At 43.2% G+C, this 25,649-nt stretch overlaps 1 protein-coding gene across 2 annotated transcripts; it reads right to left on the bottom strand.

The window, feature by feature from the left end:
* Positions 1–346: 346 nt before the first annotated feature.
* Positions 347–24,997, bottom strand: LOC310762590 (uncharacterized protein). Of its 2 annotated transcripts, XM_083613874.1 has the most exons (11): positions 24,863–24,997; positions 19,155–19,368; positions 17,657–17,809; positions 16,225–16,373; positions 15,176–15,316; positions 11,039–11,163; positions 9,460–9,570; positions 9,093–9,225; positions 8,885–8,991; positions 2,571–2,677; positions 347–555 (listed from the first exon to the last, which is right to left on the bottom strand). In XM_083613874.1, the coding sequence occupies exons 2-11, from the start codon at positions 19,323–19,325 to the stop codon at positions 544–546; spliced, it is 1,209 nt and encodes a 402-aa protein (XP_083470000.1). In that variant the 5' UTR covers positions 19,326–19,368; positions 24,863–24,997; the 3' UTR covers positions 347–543. The 2 variants fall into 2 exon arrangements, with proteins under 2 accessions (XP_083470000.1, XP_083470001.1); XM_083613875.1 differs by lacking the exon at positions 15,176–15,316.
* Positions 24,998–25,649: the final 652 nt, after the last annotated feature.

Here is a 25,649-nt window from a genome sequence, read left to right on the forward strand (position 1 = left end):
GGCTGCTCATGTGTACAATGCCAATAAAGCAGGAGGTTTTGCTTTGAGACCAAGGACAGGAAACTTTTCCTTTTCAAAATTCTGCCATAATTTGTTATATTTCCGGTGTACCTCTGAAAGTCGTGAGTTTTGCTTGGAAGAATTCACCTTTTTCACAGCTGTTTCACACTAGGTCAAAATTGTCATTGAGCTATCCCATCATGACCCCAGTATCTTTTTATGATTAGGCACTGACAGTTCTAGCTCCATAAGTGTATATCTGAACTTATTCATTTATAGATGATCTGTGAATGACATACATCTCCAAATATCAATGAAAATCAAAGAAGAAGAAATGATGCAAATGTAAGTTATACTACCAGGAAGGTTTTTTTTGGCAGTTGCATACTTTTAATCCAATAAAATGGAAGTGGTTGTAAATAGTTATAAAGTAGTATAAATCGTCTTTGTAGTATTTCAAAGATTAGAACAGCATGTAAATAATTGCTGAAGTATGTTAACCTCTTTGAACCTAATTTCTGCAGGAGGCAAATCCAGACTTCATCACTTGGTTTTCTGTAAAATACAAAACAAAACACATCTCAGAAGATTCCAATAAGAAGCAACGGTATGTGGAATAAACGAAAGTAGCTGGATACTAAGGTCTAACACACCAATCCAACAAGAGGAAGTGTACACACAAGTCATGGTCTCTCCTTCCTTGAAGGTTTTTAAGCAGGTATTAGATGGCCATCAGTCATGTATGATCTCGTTAAGATTCCTGCATTGCAGGGGGTTGAACTAGATGAGCCCTGGGATCCCTTTGAACTCTACAGTTCTGTGATTCGAAGCGGATACTCTGCAGGCATTTCTCTCACCTTAAGAGCCCAGTCCAGGAATGGGGGTTCCATGTGTACAATCCCAGTCTGGACAACTAGGGCAGTGCCCTTCACAATGTCCTATTAAAGTACAAGAGTGGGACCAATAGAAAAAATCGGGTTGGGGAGTGGTGACATCTACCATACACTGCCCTGCCTCTGCCCCACCAAGCTTAATGGAGACCAGCTGCCACTGCCACACTCAGGTTGTCATCACTATCGTCAGTCATTGTTCCGTTGGAAAAGGGAAGACCAACCTGATCTAGCCATCTAAACCCTCTTCCAACCATTTCCACACATCCTTAGCTCCTGGATCCAACTTTTTAGCCTGGAGAAATGGTTACATGATGACCACAGTGCAGAAGACAGATCAGGATGGTTGGCTCTCAGTCCAAGCCACTCCCCTCTAGAGGCCCTTGCTGCCTCAATTCTCAAGAGGCAGCCAGGAGAAATGGCTGCAAATGAGAGTTCTGGGAGAGGGGATGCCAAAAGACAGTTGTTTCCAATTAAGCAGATGGAATCAACATTATTCTTACAACTCTCTTGGATCAGTTACAGATAGGTAGCCGTGTTGGTCTGCCATAGTCAAAACAAAACAAAAAAAAATGTCTTCCCCTAGCACCTTAAAGACCAACTAAGTTAGTTCTTGGTATGAGCTTTCGTGTGCATGCACACTTCTTCAGATACACTGAATTGCAACTCATTACCAAACTTAAAACCATGGAGAGACCTGGTCTGAACAAAGACATTGGATTCTTATCTCATTATACATGACAAAGCCATTTTTCACCTTCTCACCCCTTGCTTTTTCCTGTAAGACCTATTGCAGTCGTTAAGAGTCGTCAACAGGCTCATCACAGCTATCTGCCAACCACCCATTCCCACCACCCTTCTGAGTAATACCCCTCCCCACCTTCTCACTATATAGAAGGATCTGGCAACTTCTGTTTCAGTGTATCTGAAGAAGTGTGCATGCACACGAAAGCTCATACCAAGAACTAACTTAGTTGGTCTTTAAGGTGCTAGTGGAAGAAAAAAATTTTTTTTTGTTTTAACTCTCTTGGATGACACTATATGGAATGGCCACCAATGGATTATTCCACTCAGTGCAACTCATTACTGTGGAAAGAATTTCAGAAAATAAACATGATCTTTTACCAGTTTACCTTTAGTTCTGAGACTTAACACACAGAATTTTGTTCCTTTCCCTTCCTCCCATGGTTTGCAGCTCTCCAACAATTATTTGTTACTTAAGATTGTGGGATCAAGGTATATCTATACTTTGGGGGAAGACTGCAGTATTTCTATTACGCTTATGACAGTACAGTCCATGAAGGTCTTATTTATCTTCATTTATCATTAGCTCAGTAACCTTGTTTCTAAGCAAACAGCAGCATCTCAGTACATCTTTGTATTAACAAAGGAAAGTGCTTTATAAGTGGTGTCCTGGCAATGGGATGCCCTTTCTAAAGAGACCTGGTGCCTGTGCTACAATCCTTTCAGTGCCAGGCAAAAATATGATTCATGCAAGCATTTTAACTTGTTAGAATGTTAGCGTTAAGGATTTTTATCTATTTGATTATTGTATTTGTACTGTGAAACAATGGGTTCTGTACCACCCCAAAATCTTCAATAGGACAAATGTGGCATATACATTAAATGGTGTGTGTGTTAATATGTATAAATAGATAATGAAATAATAAATTATTGCACCTTTTTCTTCCTCTTTTTTGCTGTTTTTGAACAATTCTTGAAAATTTCCCTGAAGGTCATTGATGACATCTGGGGTGTTACCTCAATGTTTATGTGTGGCATTTTGTCTATAGAGACAAATAATAATAATAATAATAATAATAATAATAATAATAATAATAATATTCAGTCAATCAGTCAGTTTACACAAAAGACAGTTGTCAGGGAACTGTCATCTGAGACGAAGGAGGTGAAAGGGCTCATGGAGGGTGAGAGAGACCACTCAGCGGAGGAGGGGACCAGCAGGGGGAGAAGTGGAGTTACAAGGGAAAGTGAGTCGGAGGGAGAGCTCAGAGATACTTCAAGCGGGAACAGTGGAGAGGTTTCAGGACCTCCCGTAGGCACACCCACTCCTCGGCGGAAACTGTCACGCCGAGAGTCCAGAAGACGCGTTTCCGTCAAGGAGCTTTTATGCTGGAAGAAGTTCCGTAAACGCCCACTGTCCGATTCAATGAGCGATTGATGGAGCCATGCTTAAGGAGCTCCATCACAGACAGAGGTTTGGGAACTTAGCCAAACTCTGAGGGATCAGGATTTTACGCACAAGCAGCTCACCATCCCATCACAGCAATCGGACAGTCCCTGAAAGCAGCTTGTGCAGAGAGGCATCATGAGCAACCCAGCTGGAGCCGGAGGAGCAGCAGGAGCTGGAGAAGGTCCAACTCTGGAAGAAAGGTACAGAGTTTTGGAACTCCAGCTAGCAATGCAAACGGCGAGGCTAGAAGAAAGGAGGGCGCAGGATGCAGAAAAGGCAAAAGGCGCTACACTAGCAAGAAAGATGCCAGGAATGGTGCAGAAGTTTGGGGGGGACCCCAGGAACTACCAAGCCTTTAGGACAGAGATGCAGTATGCTCTTGAACTGCAGTTTAACGACTTTCCCGATGAGGCATCGCGAGTGGCGTTTGTGATTGGCCATCTCGAAGGGGGGGCTAGAGACTGGGTCCGGCCCCTGATGGCAGGGAATAGTGACATGCTGAAGGACGCGAGGAAGTTTTTTCGCGCCATGGATTTGATGTTTTCCAGCGAGATTGAACAGGGACTGGTGCGCAGACAATTGATGGCTTGCAAACAGGGGAGCCGATCGGTTCGTGAGTACTGGACTGAGTTTACAATGTTGATACATAAATTGGGGTGGGACCTATCGGCGGAACCCATTCAAATGCTCTTTGAAGAGGGGCTTTCTTCGGCGGTGAAAGACGAACTTTCCCGGGCGCCCAGGGCGGAGTCTATGGACCAGCTGACCAAATCAGCGCTGACCATTGGAGCGCGCCAGGAGGCAAGAGCCTTGGAGAAGCGGGAGGGGAAAGGAGAGCGTTGGAGGGATTTCCGCATTCCAGAGATTCCAGAACCCAGCTTCCCGCCCGGAGAGCCGATGGAAGTTGGAACAGCGCGCGCGCGCGCAGTTTCAAATCCCAGTGAAGGGAGGAAGAAGGAGGGAAAGAGCGTCAAGAAATGTTACCTCTGCCAGCAGCCAGGTCACTTTGCCAGAGTCTGCCCACAAAGAAAGGAATGGCAAGGGATGGCGGGAGCTGTTGGGGGGAAGGAGGAGGAAGTCCAGGAGCCAGTAAAAGCCAACGCCTGTCTGCCGCTGTCAGGGCACTGCAGACAGGCCAAGGAGCAGTAAAAGTGCCCACTCCGGAACCTCCAAGACCAGCTCTAGTAATAGAGGTGCTGCTAGAGCTGGCAAACGGATACCCACTAAAGACCAAGGCGCTGTTGGACTCAGGCAGCTCCTGTAATTTTATGAGCAGGGAGTTTGCAGCTGAACACCAGATACAGACACTCCCTTTAAGCAACCCCCTGCAGGTCACCACGATCGATGGGAGGGAGCTGTTGGGGGGAGAAGTTAGCCTACAGACCGTCCCAATGGTTACGAGGGTGGCAAGGCACACTGAAAGGATAGCGTTCAATGTAGCCACCCTGGGAGGGGCGCCAGTCATTTTGGGAATGAGCTGGCTAGCGTTGCATGACCCGCTAGTGGGCTGGCATCAGAGAGTGGTCTCCTTTGGGTCAGCACATTGCCTGGAGCACTGCAAAGAGGGAAAGGTGCCAGAAGGGGCAAAAGCCTCCCTAGCAGGGATGGAAGTGGCGGACAAAGGGAAGGTGCCCAAACAATACGCTGACCTGAGCAAGGTCTTCAGCGAAAGGGAAGCAGATAAACTACCACCGCATAGAGACTTTGACTGCCAAATTAACCTGGTCCCTGGGGCCCAGCTCCCCGTGGGCAAGCTGTACGCCATGTCAGACAGGGAAATGCAGGAGTTGAGGGAGTTTATTGACAAAAACCTGAAGAGAGGTTTCATCAGAGAGTCCAGAGCGGTGGGGGGCAGCCCAGTGTTTTTTGTGGACAAAAAAAACACGGATAAACCGAGATTGATCGTGGACTACCGGCGGCTGAATGCCGTGTCAGAACCAGTGACTTTCCCCATGCCCAGGATTGATGACATTTTGACCAGGGTGAGGAAGGGAAAGATATTCACGAAGCTGGACCTGAGAGGAGCGTACAACCTGATACGAATAAAGAAGGGGGATGAATGGAAGACAACGATGTTCACCCCCCTAGGGGCTTTCGAATATCTCGTTATGCCCTTTGGATTACAAGCAGGCTCCGCCTGTTTTCAATCGCTCATGAACCATGTACTGGGACCTTTGCTCTACAAGAATTGCGTGGCCTTTCTCGATGACGTGCTGATATATTCAGAGAATGAGAAGCAGCATGTAAAGGATGTCAGGGAAGTGCTGAGCCAGCTGCAAGCAAACCAGTTGTGGGTGAAATTGGAGAAGTGTCAGTTCCACGCCAAGGAGGTGGAATTCCTGGGGTACCGCCTATCAGACAAGGGATTAGCCATGGATCCAGGCAAGGTACAGGCGGTGCTGGAATGGAAGACACCGAAAACGAAAAAAGATGTGCAAAGGTTCTTAGGGTTTGGGAACTTTTACCGTAAATTCATCAAGAACTTTGCCCACTTAACGGCTCCCATCACGGACTGTCTGAGCAGCAAGAAGAAATTTGTTTGGACGGCGGAGGCGGAGCACGCTTTTGAGGAATTGAAAAAGGCATTCGCTTCGGAAGAACAGCTCCTGCATGTGGATTTACAAAAACCCATGAGAGTGGAAACTGATGCCTCAGACCGCGCGGTGGGGGCGGTGCTGCTTCAGCCAGGGAGCAATAAGTCGGAATGGAGACCGTGTGCCTTCTTTTCGCGTAAGCTGAACAAATCCGAGAGGAACTACACGGTATATGACCGAGAACTACTCGCCATTCACGAAGCGTTCCGGAGATGGAGACACTTACTAATTGGTGCACAGCATAAGGTACAATTATGTACGGACCACAAGAATTTGGAGTATTGGAGAACGGCACGAGTGCTCAACCAACGACAAGTGAGATGGGCCCAGGAGTTCTCCAAATTCCATTTTGAAATCTGCTATGTGCCAGGTCCAGAAAACATCAGAGCGGACGCTCTCTCTCGCAAACCTGAATATTTGGAGGGGGAGGGAGCGCCAGAAGAGAGACATATTATCCCAGAGGACCACTGGGTGTGTGGTGCGGCCTGGGTGGGGCAAAGAGAACTGGTAGAGGGAACGGTAAATGATGAGTACGCCCAGGATAAGCTCAGAGGTTTAAGGGGAGAGGGAGAAGACCCCGGAGGTTTTGAAGAAAGAAATGGGGCATTGTATTACAAAGGGGCGCTATATATACCCGAAGGGGAATTGAGGGGGAGAGTACTCAAACAGCTGCACGACAATCCCACAGCGGGGCATTTTGGGCAACACAAGACCATGTGGTTGGTGACCAGGGAGTTTTGGTGGCCCAAGGTGAGGGAGGATGTACGGGAGTATGTGAGAAGGTGTGACCAATGCCAGAGAGCCAAAGGAGAAAGGCGGGCACCAGCGGGATATTTAGAACCGTTACCCACACCAGAACGACCGTGGGAGGCGGTGTCGATAGATTTTATGACTGATCTGCCCAAATCCCAGGGGAAAACTGCCATACTAGTCGTAGTAGACCAGTTAACTAAGATGGGTCACTTTGTAGCTTGCTCACATGCAGTCACGGCGGAAGAGACAGCAAAATTGTTTGTAGAACATATTTTTAGGCTGCATGGCGCCCCCTTGAGGCTGGTTTCCGACAGAGGGAAACAGTTCACGTCCAGGTTCTGGAGGAAGCTTATGAGCTTGTTGCACGTAGAGGTCAACTTTTCGACTGCCAGGCACCCTGAGACCAATGGGCAGGCGGAGAGGGCAAACGGTATCCTTCAACAATACCTGAGGTGTTATGTCAATGACAGAGAAAACGATTGGGTCGAAAAGTTGGCGCTAGCGGAATTTGCTTACAATAATGCAGAGAATGTGTCCACCGGGATGAGCCCCTTTTTGGCTAATTATGGGTGCCACCCCAGGGCGTTTCCAGGGGAAGGAGGAGAGAGATGGAGTGTTCCGGCCGCTGAACTTTTTGTAGAAGAAATGGAAGCGATCCATCGTCAACTCCAACACAACTTAGAAAGGGCCAAAGAAGAATATAAGAGGCAGGCAGACAAGAGCAGAAGGGAAGGTGAAACAATTAGGGTGGGGAGTCGGGTCTGGCTATCAACCCAAGGGTTGCCGTTCAAGGGTAGTTGCAAGAAATTGAGACCCAAAAGATTGGGACCATTTGAGGTCATCCAACAGGTCAACCCAGTGGCTTTCAGACTCCGGTTACCGAACCACATGAAACTGCACCCAGTATTCCACAGGTCATTACTGTCACCATACAGGGGGGAAGGTGAAGGGGTATCCACACGGGGGCCAGCCATAGAAGAAAGGGAAAGCCGCAACTATGTGGCGGAAATCATCGACTCCAGGTGGAAGGGTAATCAGGTGGAGTATTTGGTCGCGTGGGAAGGGGAACCGGAGTCGGAAAACACCTGGGTGAAGGCAGAGGAGGTCCATGACGAGGTCTTGATCGAAACGTTCCACCAAAGGTTCCCCAGGAAACCTCAACCAGTAGCGAGGTTCCGGAGGGAGTACTTTGGCACCACCGACGATGAGGAGGAACTGGAGGGATTCAGGGAATCGGAGTTGGAAGAGGGTACAGACTCCGAGGAGGAGGAGTACTTGGAAACCGGGAACAGCAAAAGGTGGAGGGAAGTGTTCGAAACTTCGGAAGATGAGGGAGGTTCCTTCAGGGGTTTTGCTCCCTCGCCTCCCGCAGAGGAGGGGAGGGAAGGGGGTGAAGGGGGCCCTAGAGGGGAGGTGGATGTCAGGGAACTGTCATCTGAGACGAAGGAGGTGAAAGGGCTCATGGAGGGTGAGAGAGACCACTCAGCGGAGGAGGGGACCAGCAGGGGGAGAAGTGGAGTTACAAGGGAAAGTGAGTCGGAGGGAGAGCTCAGAGATACTTCAAGCGGGAACAGTGGAGAGGTTTCAGGACCTCCCGTAGGCACACCCACTCCTTGGCGGAAACTGTCACGCCGAGAGTCCAGAAGACGCGTTTCCGTCAAGGAGCTTTTATGCTGGAAGAAGTTCCGTAAACGCCCACTGTCCGATTCAACGAGCGATTGATGGAGCCATGCTTAAGGAGCTCCATCACAGACAGAGGTTTGGGAACTTAGCCAAACTCTGAGGGATCAGGATTTTATGCACAAGCAGCTCACCATCCCATCACAACAGTATACCGTAAACAATCATAAATACTCATAACCATGAAGAACATTTAATAGTAAACGACGAAGACTTGTCTGCACATATGTTTTCATCCCTGGGTGATGACAGAGTTTGACCGTATGGATCAGGGAAAGCCTACACATAAAGATAAGCCATTACAAATAACTTTCAATTTTTTCTTGGGTTGTCACTATCACAGGGATCAGTATTTGGTTAAATGAGAGAAAGTTCCAAATGGGACAGGTCTGAGCAAAGAAGGTATTATGGTGCAATCCTATGTATATTTTCTCAGAACAGTTGCACTTCGTTCATTCAGGCTTATTCCAACATAGTTGTGCAGTATCAATACATGTACCTCAGGTTAAGAACTTATGGTAATTCATTCTGGAGGTCCGTTCTTAACCTGAAACTGTTCTTAACCTGAGGTACCACTTTAGCTAATGGGGCCTCCTGCACTGCCGCTGCTTGATTTCTGTTCTCATTCTGAAGCAGGGTTCTTAACCCAAGGTACTATTTCTGGGTTAGCGGAGTTTGTAACCTGAAGTGTCTGTAACCTGAAGCGTCTGTAACCCGAGGTACCACTGTATAAGCTGACAAATCTAAAGGTTTATTGACTGGAATTATCCCACCTTTCCTTCGGTCCTTAAGAGCTTCCAATATGTTGATTGCACTTTGTTCTCCTATAGCATTGCCATCAATATCAACTTCCACTAGATGGTCAGAGTTCCTGATTAGACTATGATAGAAAATATTAACAATGAAAATTGTTTCACAGTTCCACAGTACCATAAATGACAGGAGAGTGTGGTTCCATGTCCTGTTAATCAGTTGCCTTACCTAGTTAACAGCTGCACAAACTCTCTGATGTTTTCTTCTGTTTGGTGAAACCTTCCATCTATGGCATTATCAGCCAAATGCAGCCTAGCTAACCATGGGCCAGGGTCAGGTTTCTTACTTTTTTTCTTTGAGACTGCAAATCGTAAGCACATAATTATTATTTCTGATACAATGAAGATTGGCAACTTCAGGTTACTCAGCATCCAGTACAGCTAGTTTTTGAAGCTGCATTCACATGACGTAAACTACAATCTATCAATTCTGTAGCTCATTGACAAATTTGATGTGTTTTTCCTCAAACCAGCTGCAACTAGAAAACTGGATGAAGAGTAAGCGGTAGTGTTAACATTTATCTGTCTTATTGTACCTTTCCGTTTCTTTTTCTTCCTACTATTTTCCATTGTCGTAGGACTATTTGTCTTCGAAGTAGTGTTCAGATTCACAACTTTTGAGTGAAGATCTGCATGTTTGTTGGCTGCTGAAAATGAAAAGGCAGCAAGTTTAAATTTTGTTGTTACGATTTCCCCAAGGCCCTCCTGAAAGATGCTCAGCATCCAAATGAGCACAGCTACCCTGCCTGAATTGTGCTCTCTGAGCTCCTGGATGTTGAGTTATATGAGTCAGTTTTAAATACACTTGGAATCAAGCATTGCCACAGTTATGCTGTGGGGTGGGGTAGAGGGGAGATACTTCTATAACTGCTTCGACTGCCCAAATCCAATTAAAGAACTGCTTGAGTTAACTCCAAGCCTATAAACCTGATCCTTCAAAACATCTGCATGACCGCATCATTAGGAATCTCTGATTCATGCAGCAGCCTCCTAACCAGCACATTTTGCTATTTGCAGACATCACTATCAAGCACAGGCTGAAGGACTTCGCCCTGTTGCTTCCTGCACTGCTCTTTATATCCGAAATCAAGTCAAACTATACAGAACTGCCCCTTTTCTCCAGAAGCGTTGCAGACAATCGTGGGATTGCAACAAAACGTCTGGTATTTCCACACTTAGGCTCCTCAGCTAGGATGCCTCCTTTGCATGGGCACCCACTGGCTGCTGCTTGTGGGTTTGCTTTGTAGCTCTGCAGCTTTGCCTCCATTTTCAGTAAATCCATGATGTTCCCTTTCTCTTTGTTATATACGAAGCTTGGATCCTAGAGCAATAGGCAAGTAGGATCCTAGAATGCAACAACTGATTGGCCTGCAGGAAAAGACCAATCAGGCTCCAGGAGGGAAGCAGAACCAGCCAATCAGACGGGACTCATTGTGTAAATAATGTATATAAAAGCCTGAGGTTTGGGGGGAACTCATTCACTGTTTTACAAGCTTCAATAAAGAGCATGAAATCACTACAGGACTCTGAGTATATTTCACTCATATTTTTAAAACTAAAACAATGGGAGGTTCTTGTAGAGTTTTCACCATCCATTCATTCCCTGTCAAAGCCAGACCTGAGAGATGTGCAATAGCTTGTGCAGAACATCGGGCTGTGCTTTGATGCTGCACACAGTTCTGGACACGAACCTCAAGAACCACCAAAGATTTGCTTCCATATATACTTTATATGCATTGCTCTCCAAAGCCTGAGTAGATCCTTGAAACAATGGCAACTGATTGAAGATGAAACTTTTTTGACACTCAGTTTCTATTCCTCCTGTTTGTTCTTTTCACTATTTTTCATATAGACCTGTCTTAAAAACAGCCCAAGAAAATGCATGGCCATAATGAACTTTGTCCTGTTTGTATTGTTTTTAGTGGAGTTTTGCCTAGAGCTGAAATATGTAAATGCTTGAGTTGTTTTAAAAATAGCAAATCATACTATTTAATTTTAACATTTAGAAGGTTGAAATCCTATAATGTGTAAGTCCCATAGAAGTCAATGGAACTTACTATGTTACAGGATTGCAATGCAAGTTGCATGAGTGAATTGCCCCAAAGGCAATCCTACCTTCAAGGCTGAGTTGAGCATTTGCTTTTTTTACTTGTCCAATGCTTTCTTCAAACTCTGCTATTGGTCTGAGGAGTTCTATGGCACCCAAACATTGCAAGTGATTACCATTCAGGAACAAGTTGCTGCAATAAACAATTTAAAATGATTTCACAGACAATGGTTAAAAAGAATATTAAGTGGGAAGTCGGAATTTTTCAAGAAGTTGCATGAGACTTTTATGGACTTTATGGACTACAATATAATCCTGATGGGGGACATGAATGGAGTTGTATCTACTAATATGGACAAGGCGCAAAAACAGGTAGTCACCAAAGATGGTAGACTACCAAAAACCTTCTTCGAAATGACTGATAATATGGACTTGATTGATATTTGGAGAACTAAGAACCCTTTGGAGAGAGAGGGAACATTTTTCTCTGAAGCCAAGATGACATGGACCAGAATTGACCAAATTTGGATTACTAGAGGAATGGCACCAAAGATAAAAAAAAGTGGAGATCTGCCCTAAAACTTGCTCTGACCATAATGCTGTAAAGATGGAGATAAAGCAAACAACAACCGGCACCTTCAGATGGAGGATGAATGACACCTTATTTAGAGATGAAGAAGTATACAACAAGGCCCAAAAGACTCTAAAAGACTATTTTGAATTAAATTTGCCAACAAATGTGGAAAAAAGAGTAATCTGGGATGCAAGTAAAGCTGTGATGAGAGGGTTTCTGATACAACAGAATGCATTAAAAAAGAGAAGGCAAAATGAGAAAAAAGATAAAATTTTGGAGAAAATTAAAGAAGGTGAGAAAAAATTGAGAGCCAAGCCGAAGTCACAAGAGATTCTGAGAGAAATAAAGATTTACCAAACACAATATATGGAACTGATGAATCAGGAAATAGAATGGAAAATTAAACAAATGAGACAGAAGACATTTGAATCGGCGGATAAATGTGGGAAATTACTGGCTTGGCAACTGAAAAAAAGACAAAAATTAAATACAATTACAAACCTGGAAGTAGAAGGAAAAGACATAAACAATCCAAATGAGATTAGAAATTGTTTCCAGAAGTATTTTAAGCAACTATATGCACAAGGGCCACAGAATGAAAGGGACATTGATGGATTTTTGAAAATAAATGGATTACAAAAAATTTCACAGGAAAGTAAAGTACTGTTGAACTGTAAAATAACAGATCAGGAGATAGAAGGTGCCATTTTAAATATGCAATTGGGCAAATCTCCGGGACCGGATGGACTGACTTCCAGATACTATAGATCCTTGAAGGACTGGATAATACAACCTCTGAAGGAAGTCTGCAATGAGATTTTGGAAGGGAAAAGGGCACCAGAATTGTGGAAAGAGGCCTACATTACACTTATACCGAAAACAGAGACTGAAAAGACCCAACTTAAAAACTACCGTCCCATATCCTTATTAAATGTGGATTACAAAATTTTTGCTGACATTTTGGCCAAGAGATTGAAAAGAGTATTGATTGAAGAGATACATAAGGACCAAGCGGGCTTTCTGCCGGGAAGACACATATCTGATAACTTGAGGAATGTAATTGACATCTTGGAAAAGTTAGATGTGAACATAAATACTAAAGCTGTTTTGATATTTGTGGACGCGGAGAAAGCCTTTGACAACATTTCTTGGAGTTTTATGAAAAAGAACTTACAGGGTATGGGGGTAGGCCAAGGTTTTGAAAATGGTATAAGTGCAATATATTCTGAACAAAAGGCTAAATTAATTGTAAATAATGTGGTTACGGAACAATTTAAGATTGAAAAAGGGACACGACAAGGGTGCCCAATCTCCCCTTTACTTTTTATATCGGTCCTGGAGGTTTTGCTGAATATGATTAGAAGGGACCGGTTGGTTAAAGGCATACAGGTCGGAGCCAAACAGTATAAATTGAGAGCATTTGCAGATGACCTAGTCTTGACGTTACAGGAGCCAGAATCTAGTGCTAAAAGAGTTTTAGAATTAATTCAAGAATTTGGTCAGGTGGCAGGATTTAAACTGAACAAGTCCAAAACTAAGGTTTTAGAGAAAAAATTGACATTGTTTGAAAAAGAGAAATTTCAGAATGAAACAGGTTTGACTGTGGTGAAGAAAGTGAAATATCTGGGGATTAATATGACATCTAAAAATGGGAATTTATTTAAAAATAACTATGAGAAATGCTGGTTAGAAGTGAAAAAAGATCTTGAAATATGGTCAAATTTGAAGCTTTCCTTGATGGGTAGAATAGCAGCTATAAAGATGAATGTATTGCCTAAAATGTTATTTTTGTTTCAAACATTACAAATTGTGGACAAGATGGATTGTTTTAAGAAGTGGCAGAAAGACATTTCTAAATTTGTCTGGCAGAGCAAGAAGCCCAGGATAAAATATAAGATTTTAACTGATGCAAAAGAAAGGGGTGGTTTTGCCCTGCCAGACTTCAAACTTTACTATGAATCAGCAGCATTCTGCTGGTTGAAAGACTGGCTGCTTCTTGAAAACACAGACATTTTGGACTTAGAAGGTTTTAACAACGTTTTTGGATGGCATGCATATTTGTGGTATGATAAGGTTAAAGCTCATAAAGCATTTAAAAATCATATTGTTAGGAGATCTTTGTTTAATGTTTGGATCAGATACAAGGATTTATTGGAAAATAAGACCCCAAGGTGGTTGTCACCAATGGAAGCGAAAGCCCAGAAAAAGCTTAATATGGAGGCCAAATGGCCGAAATATTGGGAAATTTTGGAACAAGAAGGAGACAGATTGAAATTGCAGAGCTTTGAGAAACTAAAAAATAAAGTGCGAGACTGGCTTCATTATTTTCAGATAATGGAGGCTTACAATTTGGACAAGAAAATTGGCTTCCAGGTGGAAAAATCTAAACTAGAAACAGAAGTGCTAGAACCTAAAACTAAGATCATGTCAAAAATGTATAACTTGTTGCTGAAATGGAATACACAGGATGAAACGGTTAAGTCAGCTATGATTAAATGGGCACAAGATGTTGGACATAACATTATGTTTGCTGACTGGGAACAGTTGTGGACCACCGGTATGAAATTTACGGCATGTAATGCCTTAAGAGAGAATATTATGAAAATGATATATAGGTGGTACATGACACCAGTCAAGCTTGCAAAAATATACCATTTGCCTGATAATAAATGCTGGAAATGTAAGGAGGTTGAAGGCACATTCTTTCACCTTTGGTGGACGTGCCCAAAGATTAAGGCTTTCTGGGAAATGATTTATAATGAAATGATAAAGGTATTTAAGTATACCTTCTTGAAGAAACCAGAGGCCTTTCTCCTGGGCATAGTAGGCCATTTGGTGCCAAAGAAGGACAGAACTTTCTTTATGTATGCTACAACGGCAGCAAGAATACTTATAGCAAAGCACTGGAAGACGCAAGATCTACCCACTCTGGAAGAATGGCAGATGAAGTTGATTGACTGTATGGGACTGGCAGAAATGACCGGCAGAATCCGCAACCAGGGAGAAGAGTCGGCAGAAGAAGATTGGAAGAAATTCAAGGACTATTTACAGAAATACTACAAAATTAATGAACTCTGAAAGATGCTGGATTGAACTTATGTGGTCTCTAGCTGTTATGATAAAAATAACTGGGATTAAAATTGTTTAAGTCATAAAATTTTAAAAGTTGATTGGAAAATAAGGTGTTAGTTAAAAGGAATGTTAAGAGATTAGGATTTGCTGGATTAACAATTTGAACTAGAAAACAAGAAGGGGAGGTATGAGGAAGTCAAAGAAACATGTTATTGAAAAACTGTTATTGAAATTGATTTGTTTTTAATATTTTTTTTTTCTTTTTCTTTTTGTGTTTGTATAAAATTGGAAAATTCAATAAATATTTATAAAAAAAGAATATTAAGTGTTATTTCAACATATTTTCTTGTTTTTAGAAGCAGATTTTCCCCCATTACAGAAATTTTAAACAAAACAGAAAACACTTACTTAGTCTATTTACAAGATATATAGCAATCAAAAATGTTAAAGCAGTAACATCAGTGCAAACAACAAAAACAGCACAAGCAGAATAAAAACACTCTAAAACAGTTAAAACCCAGCTCTAAATCAATCAATCAATCAATCAATCAAAACATACCAAATGGCAGTTTGGACTACAAGAGTTGCTAATGTTAATCCACTTTTGGGCCCTAAATCACAGTAGCAGAGGCTCAGAGTTAAAAGCTTTCTATTCCCATCTAATCCATCAGTAAGTCTATTGACACAGTTATCACCACATCTGTAAAGAAAATAATAAATTAGGTAGACAACAGTTTAAAAGAAGGCTGTTTACTGCTACCTTAAACATATAGTTATTTAACCAGTATTCTAGTATTGCAAATAGGTTTGATTCTAATTGAAGCAAGTCATTTAGACACATTCCTGGAAAGACTTAAACTGAAAAAATAAGGGAACAATACACAAAAAGCTGGCATAAAGTAAGCTTGGTATAAATTAAATTGGTGTGAAGTACAACAGATCCAAAAGAGCAGGGCTACTGCTGGCTGAGCCAATATAAGTCCAGCAGAGGGAAAACAAACCTTTAAAATAGTGTTTGAGTTACACCATCCTTTTTGCAATCTTAACTTATGCTGGGTCACCAGGTCACATGACAGAGCTAAATGGGCTTAGGATCCAGCCTAAATCCACCCTCTCTGGTCCCACCTCTGCCATGTCCCCAGAAAGCCCCTTTTCCCTAGGTTTAAGACAAATTAATTGGACTTGGTTCAACCAGCTGGTCCTTGACATTACATTTTGACTGAATTGACTGAATTCAACAACCTGGTTCTATTAACAGAAGCCAGACTCCCATTAGTGCAATGGGGCTCCTTCCCACCAGCTTACCTCCATGCCTCCCCCAAATCTGCTTTGGAGGTTTGGGAGATACCATAGAGTAAGTTGTCCTGCCAGACTTAGCTATGTCCACTTCCCTTCACCTGGGGAAGAACTAGGTAAGAGCTTGTTCTCTTCCAGTCTACCTGAGAAATTCAGCGTGTGAAGAGGTTTGAGCTGGTTGCTCCAGCTCAACCACATGGATATCACAAGCCACTCTTGAGTTCCTATACCAATAATCTAGGAAGTCCTACATGGCTTCCACAGCTCCTCTTTTCTTTAGGGTGAAGAAGTGAAACTAATAGTTTTTCTTACTTGGAATAATCCAGAACAAGAGAACTCAGACGGCTGTAAGGCAGAGCCATTCCAAGTCTCTCCATGCTCCAAAGGTCTAATACATGATGAGTTATTTCTAATTTGGAAAAGGGGTAGATGGTACGTCCATCCAGTTCTAGCAAGATTGCCTAAAACACAAATAAGAAGAGCAAAAATCCAGATTTATCCAAATGATTAACGCTTCTAATTTGAATTCTTTGCGTGCTTTGAAAGTGTTCGTACTTAGCTTAGTCCTGCCACACTAAAAGCATAACATTCAATATTCCTGGACACCATAGTTCTGTATTTAACTACATGGTATGAATACGATTTGATGTAATATTTTTCACCCTGATGTCCATTCATCCTACCTTTCCCCAGTGCTAAAAATGTTAACATGCACTCTCTCTATAGTTTACAAATAGCTACCATGGAATAACAGTTATTTCTCCACTTGCAGTTCCCAGGATGGTGGCCAACACTCTAGTCAGGGAAGAGGATTAGACTGATGAGTCAGATGGCTATATATCAGGCCTGTCCAACAACTCAAAAACTTTGGCTCCCCCAAAAAAGCTCTGGTCAATCCTCCAATGACAATGGGTAGATCACTGTCAGTTTTTTTATGCTGTGAGTAGATCGCAGTCTCTTTGGAGTTGGACGAGCCTGCTATAGATCATCTGTCATGGATGCTTTAGCTGAGATTCCTGTATTGCAGAGGATTGGACCAGATGACCAATGGGTCCCTTCCAACTCTACAATTCTATGATTCTATGATCTGTGACACATTGATGTCTCATGCTTGGTGGTAAGCAGATGTGCATACTCACAGGTGTCTGGTTGAGTCATCAAATTTCCCAGCAACACTGTCCTCTAGACCCACTCTAACCTACTCACACTTGCATATTGGGCCAGGGCTAGAAAAATGCCATTGGTTTCTCTGGGGTCCAAAAAACACTGTTCAAGTGCCTTTGTTCCTTGCAAAAAAATTTAATTTAGCTGCTTCCAGGTCCAGAGCTAGCAACAAGTGAACTCTTGTCAGCTTGATGGTGAATAAGTTCAGCAACAGCAAATTGTTCCCCACTTTAAAGATCATCCCAAGTGTAAGATGGAATATGGCATCCATAAAAAGGGCTCGGGCATTCTGGAGAACTACATTTCCCAAGGTCCCTGGCACCTGGGTTACAGGTGTTGCAGCCTTCAAGCAAGGCTTTTTGTGGTTGTAGCCAGTGGCAGGTACTGTATGCTTTGTGGGAAGAGGGGAGAAGCTGCGATGGCAGGGACTCTGAGTCTCATTTCTCCCACCCTCAATAATACACTGGCTCTCTCCTACAATGACTGTGAGAAGCTGATGTCCAGACTGTATTTATTTTATTTTTTTAGTTGGTTGTGAAAGTCTCAGGTTCCTTTACCAATGGCTTGTGTTCAAACTTACAAGGTTTGCAATATCTTGAGGATATAGGTTAATTCCACAGATACAGAGCTCCTTCCCTCGCCGATATCGTTCATCTCGGATAGTCCTCAGTAAAGGAGTGAGATAAACTGGATGCACATTTCTTGATAAGCTCTCTACATTTGTAAGCACAAACTAGAGAAGAAAAAGAAAAGCTTGATAACAATCCTGCCACTAAAACTTTACTGATTCCTTTTATTTTTTCCTCTTCCCTCAATTTCCTCAACAGAACTTCCAGCATTAATATAAATAGTAGAGGTAACAGAGGGCATCCCTGCCTTGTGCCCTTCATAATCTCAATGTTTTCTGTAACAATACCGTTAATTATCAACCTTGCCTTTTGTTTAAAGTAAATAGCTTCTATTCTATATCATTATGGAATGGGATGTCCCTATTTTCATTGAGAAATGTTGGAGGGTACATCTTTGGCATAGGCATCATGTAATATATAATTACTCACACTGCACTAGTGTGTCTTTGGTGCTCTTTCATAATAAAGGAGCCATCAGATGTTCAATTTGCATGGTTTAATTTAATGGACTTTTTAGCAAATTGCAGGGACGCGGGTGGCGCTGTGGTCTAAACCACAGAGCCTAGGGCTTGCCGATCAGAAGGTCGGCAGTTTGAATCCCTGCGATGGGGGTGAGCTCCCATTGTTCAGTCCCAGCTCCTGCCCACCTAGCAGTTCAAAAGCATGTCAAGTGCAAGTAGATAAATACTATTTTTCGCTCTATAAGACTCACCAGACCATAAGATGCACCTAGTTTTTGGAGGAGGAAAACAAGAAAAAAATATTTTGAATCCCAGGAGCCAGATCCCTCTCGCTGTTCTGGCTTCTGGGATAGCCGCGCACAGCCTCTTTAGGGCAGCGGGATGAAGGCTCCCCCTTCCCCGAAGAGGCTTCGCACAGCGAAGCTAGAACAGTGAGAGGGAGCACTGCGCAGTGATCCCTCTCGCTGTTCTGGCTTCTGGGATAGCTGCGCAGCCTGCATTCGCTCCATAAGACGCACACACATTTCCCCCTTAGGAGGGAAAAAGTGCATCTTATAGAGCGACAAATACGGTAGGTACTGCTCCAGCAGGAAGGTAAACGGCATTTCTGTGCGCTGCTCTGATTCGCCAGAAGCGGCTTAGTCATGCTGGCCTCATGACCTGGAAGCTGTCTGCAGACAAACGCCAGCTCCCTCGGCCTATAGAGTGAGAGGAGCGCGCAACCCCAGAATTGTCCACGACTGGACCTAATGGTAAGGGGTACCTTTACCTTAGCAAATTGCAAATATACAAAGAGAAAAGATAACTTCTGGTTAACCTACCTCAGGAGAGAGGGCAATAGAGTTGCTAATCAGCTAGAACCATGCTTCCCTCTAAAGGAATAATTTGTTGTTGTTGATTAAAAAATACAGTTGGGGTATAATCCCCAACATCATTTGGTTCTAGTTCACAAAGGCACGTCAATTTTTTATTTATAATCCATTCTTACCTTAGTAATGAACATATCATTTGTTACACATTGCTGTAAATCCTGTTTGATAGTTGGACTGACACAACTTTGGGATGCTGTGCAATGCTTTTCATAAGTTTGCAGGAACTTTTCAAGGATATTCATAGCTAAGCCGGCTTTAGGTTTTGGTTTGCCTTTTAGCTTTGGCATGACTTCTTTCCTTGATGTTGTCAGTTGCCACAGAATGTGGACTCTGAAAAAAGAATAGTAGGTTTGAGGAACAAAGGCAAGAGGTTGTAACTTGCAGGCCTTCCTTAAAGAAATCCATTGTTCTTAAATAGATTAGGCTTCTATACCAAAATCAGGGAAAGGAGCTAGATTCAAGAAAAAAATAACAAGTCATCTGTCCTGGTATGAGGCTGTGTACACATTTGATATAAATTATATATGTGTGTACTGCAAAAGTTTGTTTTAGGGTATCATGTGATTGATCTCCATACTAGTGATCTGATGAAGCAGATTTTTGAGTCCCCCATAGTCTAATTCGAAGGTGTAGGTGCTAATCCTAAATCTTTGGGTTTTATCTATGGGTTTACATCTATGGGGATGTATGGAGAGCTCCTCTGTCAATGTAGTCCCTTTGCCATCCAAGCTAGTGTTCAAAATTCTCCAATGTGTTTAGTCCTTTCAAGGTGTTCCACCCCTTGCCCACCAATAGGAATAAGGGAGGCAGATGATCCACCAGCTTCACCTCATGGTGTGATAGGTGCCTTGACCAATAGGAGCAGGAGCACACCTCTGACATTGAAGAGGGTTCCCACACAGCAAACACCCCAAAACTTTTACACAGATATAATAGTAGGAAGCAATAGCCTTCATAAACAGATCCTGTGTTATTGCTGAATTCACACATATTCTTTTGGAGAAAATAATAATTTAATCAAACTGTGTTTTGATTATTCGGTTTTCTTTTGAGTCTATGGCCTAGCTAAGCTAAAAGGGCCTATACCTGTCTTTTACAGTACAGAACTAGCTGCTTTTAGGTACTGTACATAGTGAATGTCTGTTCCAGAACACTGAAAGAATAAACTGTTAGAATCTATGGTGGGCATTGTATGCATGAAAAGAGAATCAGCTAGGCATGGCAGTTGTGATTAATCTTGAATTGTTTTGTAGACTGATGAAAGAGGACATTGGAAGACATTTAATGTACAGGAAAATTAGTCAAAGTCTTAATAAAGAAAGGCACTTGAAAATGATTATATGTAATCACATGATATTATGATGAGGGCTGATCTGAAGAGCCAAATGATTTTGATTGTTTCAGGATGATGGCATTGGCTTGGAACTATTAAAATTGGTGTGATCCATTGATCAGTGTAATTAAATGACGTGTGTTGTCTGGAAGTGTATAAAAAACATTGCGTCAGATGTGGTTCTTTGCAGCCTTCACCTTATTTTTGAGGCTGTCCCTGTGTACATTTGTATCTCAATAAAGGCCTATCTTTTCACTTGGAGCCTGCATCCTTTTCCTTTGGGTTTATGTGAGGGTAACCTCCAGTCTGGGAACCCCCCTTTAAATTTATCCAACACATTAAATTCCCAAACTCAGTTTACTGCACACAGAAAACTGAAGCAACCCACAAGCGTTTCAGCTGCCATTTGGATTTATTAGCACAATACACCAACCAGGCAGATTTATTCTATACAGCAGCACTGGTTGCCATAGCAATACCAGCCCTGAATCCAAACAGTCTGTGAGTAGGATGTTAGGACTACTGTAACTGCCTCTGTCAACAGACCAGAGCACATAATTCTGCTACACAGAACAAGCTCTGCTTGCCTTTGTGAACAATGGACCAAACAAAGGAGCCCCAATCACAACCCAATACAGAGGTAAGTGTGCTTAAGGCCACTGAAATCAATGATGCAAGGCTGAAATTACATGCTGAATTAAGTTACATGCATCTCCCCGTGGTTTTTCTCTCTCCCTTACTGCATACTCATACACAGCTGAGAAGGCTGCAGTCTTCAACATAAGATTGGGGTGGGGGTGGGGGTAAATGGTTGATTAAAACTTTCAACTCAGGCCACTTAACCATTCAAAATCTCCCCTTAAGCTGATTTTCATTGTATGTAGGGTGATTTCGAGCAGGGGCTTGATTTTGAGCAGGGGGAGGGAAATGTTGGAGGCGAAATGATAGCAAAATCCCTGTTTCATCCTTTCAGTGCTCATATTTTGCCCTGACTCCATCCACTTGGTGGAGAGAGAGATGAACATTGGGAAGAGCTACGTGGCTGTGACTTGTACATACAGTGGTACCTCGGGTTACATACGCTTCAGGTTACATACGCTTCAGGTTACAGACTCCGCTAACCAAGAAATAGTGCTTCAGGTTAAGAACTTTGTTTCAGGATGAGAACAGAAATCGTGCTCCGGTGGCGCAGCAGCAGAAGGAGGCCCCATTAGCTAAAGTGGTGCTTCAGGTTAAGAACATTTTCAGGTTAAGTACGGACCTCCGGAACGAATTAAGTACTTAACCTGAGGTACCACTGTATACTTCTCTGCATGGTGCTGGACACTTGGTTTTTAGTATTTGAGTGTTTGACTGGCAATATCGGTTTGCTAATTCATTTTTTTGCAAAGCTTTTATGCATCTTGGTCATAAATTCAACTTCATTATATAAGAAAACATGGGAAGCCAGTTATTAACATAGTGCTATGAGTTGGGGGGGACGGGGAGAGGAATGGCAGTATGCTGAGACCGTTCTGATTCATGGATCCAGCAAGGATTCAAATGGTTGAAACAGCCAGACAGTGTTGTTGGCACCCACCTGTCTTGAGAGGCAATGGAGTGCACCTTTGGGGACGAAGTCAAACTGCTGCGTTACTGGCACTGAAGTGACCTCCCTGGGGTGCAAGCCTGGGCAGTGTGTATGGAGTCCCTGGGCTGCCCAAATGACAAGACACACACACCACTCAGCCTTGCTGATGTGGTCCAAAAGAAAGCAGAGCAATACGTTTGGCACCAGTTTAGGTGCAGGAGTTGCTGGAAGGAGGCGTACAAGGCACCACCCCACTTTGTGTAGGATTTACGCCTTAACCTTTCCTTCTCTTGAAGATATCCTGCAAAGCAGCAGCAGAGGTTTAGGATCAGGGTTTTCCTTCTCCTAGATGGGCTACCTTCCCAGGTTGACGAGCAAACCTCTTGATAATGGCCCTCTATAATAATAATAATAATAATAATAATAATAATAATAATAATAATAATAATTTTATTTATACCCCGCCCTCCCCAGCCAAGACCGGGCTCAGGGTGGCTGACACCAGGTATAAAAACAATTGATTGAAATACAACTTAAAAACAAGATTAAAATACAACATTAAAATATGAAAATACAGCCTCATTTCAGTAGGAACTCAAATCAAAAACTTTTTGGGGGATGAAAACGTCAAGTCTTCACCAAGGCCAACTATCGAGACTGGGCCTATGTGGGCCAGAAAAAAGCCAGGCAAGTCCCCAAATAGGAGTTCCATCACATAAGGAGAAAGGAAAAAGGAAAGAGGGGGAGGGGATCTAAATATGTAACAAAAGAAGTGCCTCTGTGCCAGACAGCAAATAGGTTGGACAACCTCCTCAACTTGCTGGCAGTTAGAAAAAAGACACAACCCAGAGGTGAGTTGTGTGTGTGTGTAAGTTAGAAGTAGAAGGGAGAGACGTGCCTGATTTCTGCTTGCATCCAAGGCTGTGGCTATGAGTGAAGAAGCAAGACCCTCTTGGGGTGTTAATGCTGTGAACCCATTCATCGTGGGCTCAGGTTGTATATATGTGTAAATAAACCATATATCATAGAGATAATGCAGTCTCTGCTGGCCTTCATTCCAAAGGAAACACAGTGGTGCCTCGCAAGACGAAAAGAATCCGTTCCGCGAGTCTCTTCGTCTTGCGGTTTTTTCGTCTTGCGAAGCAAGCCCATTAGCGGCTTAGCAGTCTTAGCGGATCAGCTGATAAGCGGCTTAGCGGCTTAGCGGATCAGCTGATAAGCGGCTTAGCGGATCAGCTGTTAAGCGGCTTAGCGGATCAGCTGATAAGGGGCTTAGCGATCAGCTGATAAGCGGCTTAGCGGCTTAGCGGATCAGCTGATAAGCGGCTTAGCGATTAGCTGTTAAGCGGCTTAGCGGTTTAGGGCTTGGGAAAAAGGGGGGGGAAAGGAGAAAAACCCCGCAGGAACTCGCAAGACATTTTCGTCTTGCGAAGCAAGCCCATAGGAAATTCGTTTTGCGAAGCACCTCCAAAACGGAAAACCCTTTCGTCTAGCGGGTTTTCGTCTTGCGAGGCATTCATCTTGCGGGGCACCACTGCATGAACCCTCGATAAGAGCCTGCGACTCCTGGATTCTCGCACCACTTGGAGATAGGGATGGTGTGCAACAATATGAAGAGTTCTGCATCTTCACAAGCTCACAAGCAGGATCTGAGGGGGAAAACCCATTTGTGATTCCCAGCAACTGGTGCACAGCCTCTGACAGTAGAGGCAGAACAGAACCTTAGTAGCCACAGAGCCTTAGTAGAACAGAGCCTTAGTCTTATCCCCATAATTTTATAAAGGTAAAGGTACCCCTGCCCATATGGGCCAGTCGTGTCCGACTCTAGGGTTGTGCGCCCATCTCACTTAAGAGGCCGGGGGCCAGCGCTGTCCGAAGACACTTGCGGGTCACGTGGCCAGCGTGACGAAGCTGCTCTGGCGAGCCAGCACCAGCGCCGCACATGGAAACGCTGTTTACCTTCCCGCTATAAAGCGGTACCGATTTATCTACTTGCACTTAGGTGTGCTTTCGAACTGCTAGGTGGGCAGGAGCTGGGACCGAAAGACGGGAGCTCACCCCGCCACGGGGATTCGAACCGCTGACCATACGATCGGCAAGTCCTAGGCACTGAGGTTTTACCCACAGCGCCACCCGCATCCCTCATAATTTTATAGATCTGACCAAATCTCTGTTTTTCAAAGTCACAATAGACTGGAGCTCTATAAAACTCTAGTAAAAGCAGCTGCTGGAAGACTCTAGTGGCTGATTTAATGGAAGATAAAATACACTAAGCAAACCATGGAAATGGGCTCTCTCTCTAAAACGCCTGATAAAATCAGCTATAAGAATTGCATATTCACATGTTCTAAAGCACAGAGACATTTCTAACTCACTATTAATTTGTGTCACTAACTCTGTAATGTGTGTGCCCAAGATTTACTGTTGAAATAATAAATCACTGAAAAGCCCTAAACTGGGACAGGGAGAAGACACACACACATACAGACCATCTTCCTTACATTTGCCCCTCGGGCTTTATTCATCATCACTGCTACATGACATAAGAAGGCATGCAAACCATTTCAGCTCCTCGGACCTGCTGCTTGGGTACCATGGCTGGCCAGGACTTGCACTCGATAACTTTCTAAGATTGCTGGGGCACAACTCTAGTTCTGCCATGAGGGAAGTAGGGTTCCTGCTCTTGGGTCCAGACAGCTATACTGCACACAGGCAGCTCAGGAATGGGCACAAAATTGCTCCAGTCCCTATTTAGCTATTGGAATGGCCATTATCCCAGGAGAATATGGAAGCTATAGCATCTGACAGTAAGTGCACTGGCAGGGTTTTATTTTTGGTTGGATTCTGCCGGTCAGTCCTCAGAAGGAAGATGGGGAAAGCTTGGCTTAGTTTGCCCAGTTGGAGGAAGGAATTGTACTTACCCACTTTGGTAAACACACCAAATATTGCAAAGGAGTTGAAGTCTGGCAATTTGTAGGCTTTGTTAATTCTCGGAAGAGTGGGTACAGTGCCCCTCCCACCCATCCCGTTTACCCTTTGGAATTTCTCTCTCAATTTCTCCTGCGCTTCCTACAACTGGAGTGTTTTCAGGTCACCTAGCAACCTTGTGACATGACTGAGGAACAGAGAAAGCTTGTTTTATTTAAAGAGCCAGGATTATCCTGCATTTCAGCTCATATAACCCTTATTCTTGTCTGTTTAATCAGGGATGTCTTAATAACAGAAAGAAGCGAGACGAGATTGAGAGTGTGCAGAGAAAGGAGAGGATTTATAATTTTACATGAATAATTTTTATTATTATTTTGTACCTTTTTTTTTCTTACCCTGATCTTGCAGAACACTAAAAAAATACAATTAACTGAAATACCATCAGGTTACATTCACAAATTGTCTCCCTTGTGCCTTAGTTTATGTGCCCTAGCTAAACTATCAAATTATACAGAAGTATGTATTTGAAAGATGTGTGTTAACATTGAACATTGAAGACTACATTTGTAAATCTCCATTTCTTTATTTGTATGTGTAAAAATCAATTTTTACAGGAAAACATTCTTCATAACCAATTATAATAATTAGCATGCAGAAGAAAATTAACCTCACTGACAACCCAACATCAGTTACAGCTTGATATTGTATTGATTTGTTGTCTGTCTGTTTGAAGTAAACATCACACAGACCCAGTTAAGCCAGTCTGTTGGAGATGAGGAA

Source organism: Podarcis filfolensis (assembly GCF_964270895.1).
Source record: "Podarcis filfolensis genome assembly, chromosome: 5".
NCBI lineage: Eukaryota > Metazoa > Chordata > Lepidosauria > Squamata > Lacertidae > Podarcis > Podarcis filfolensis.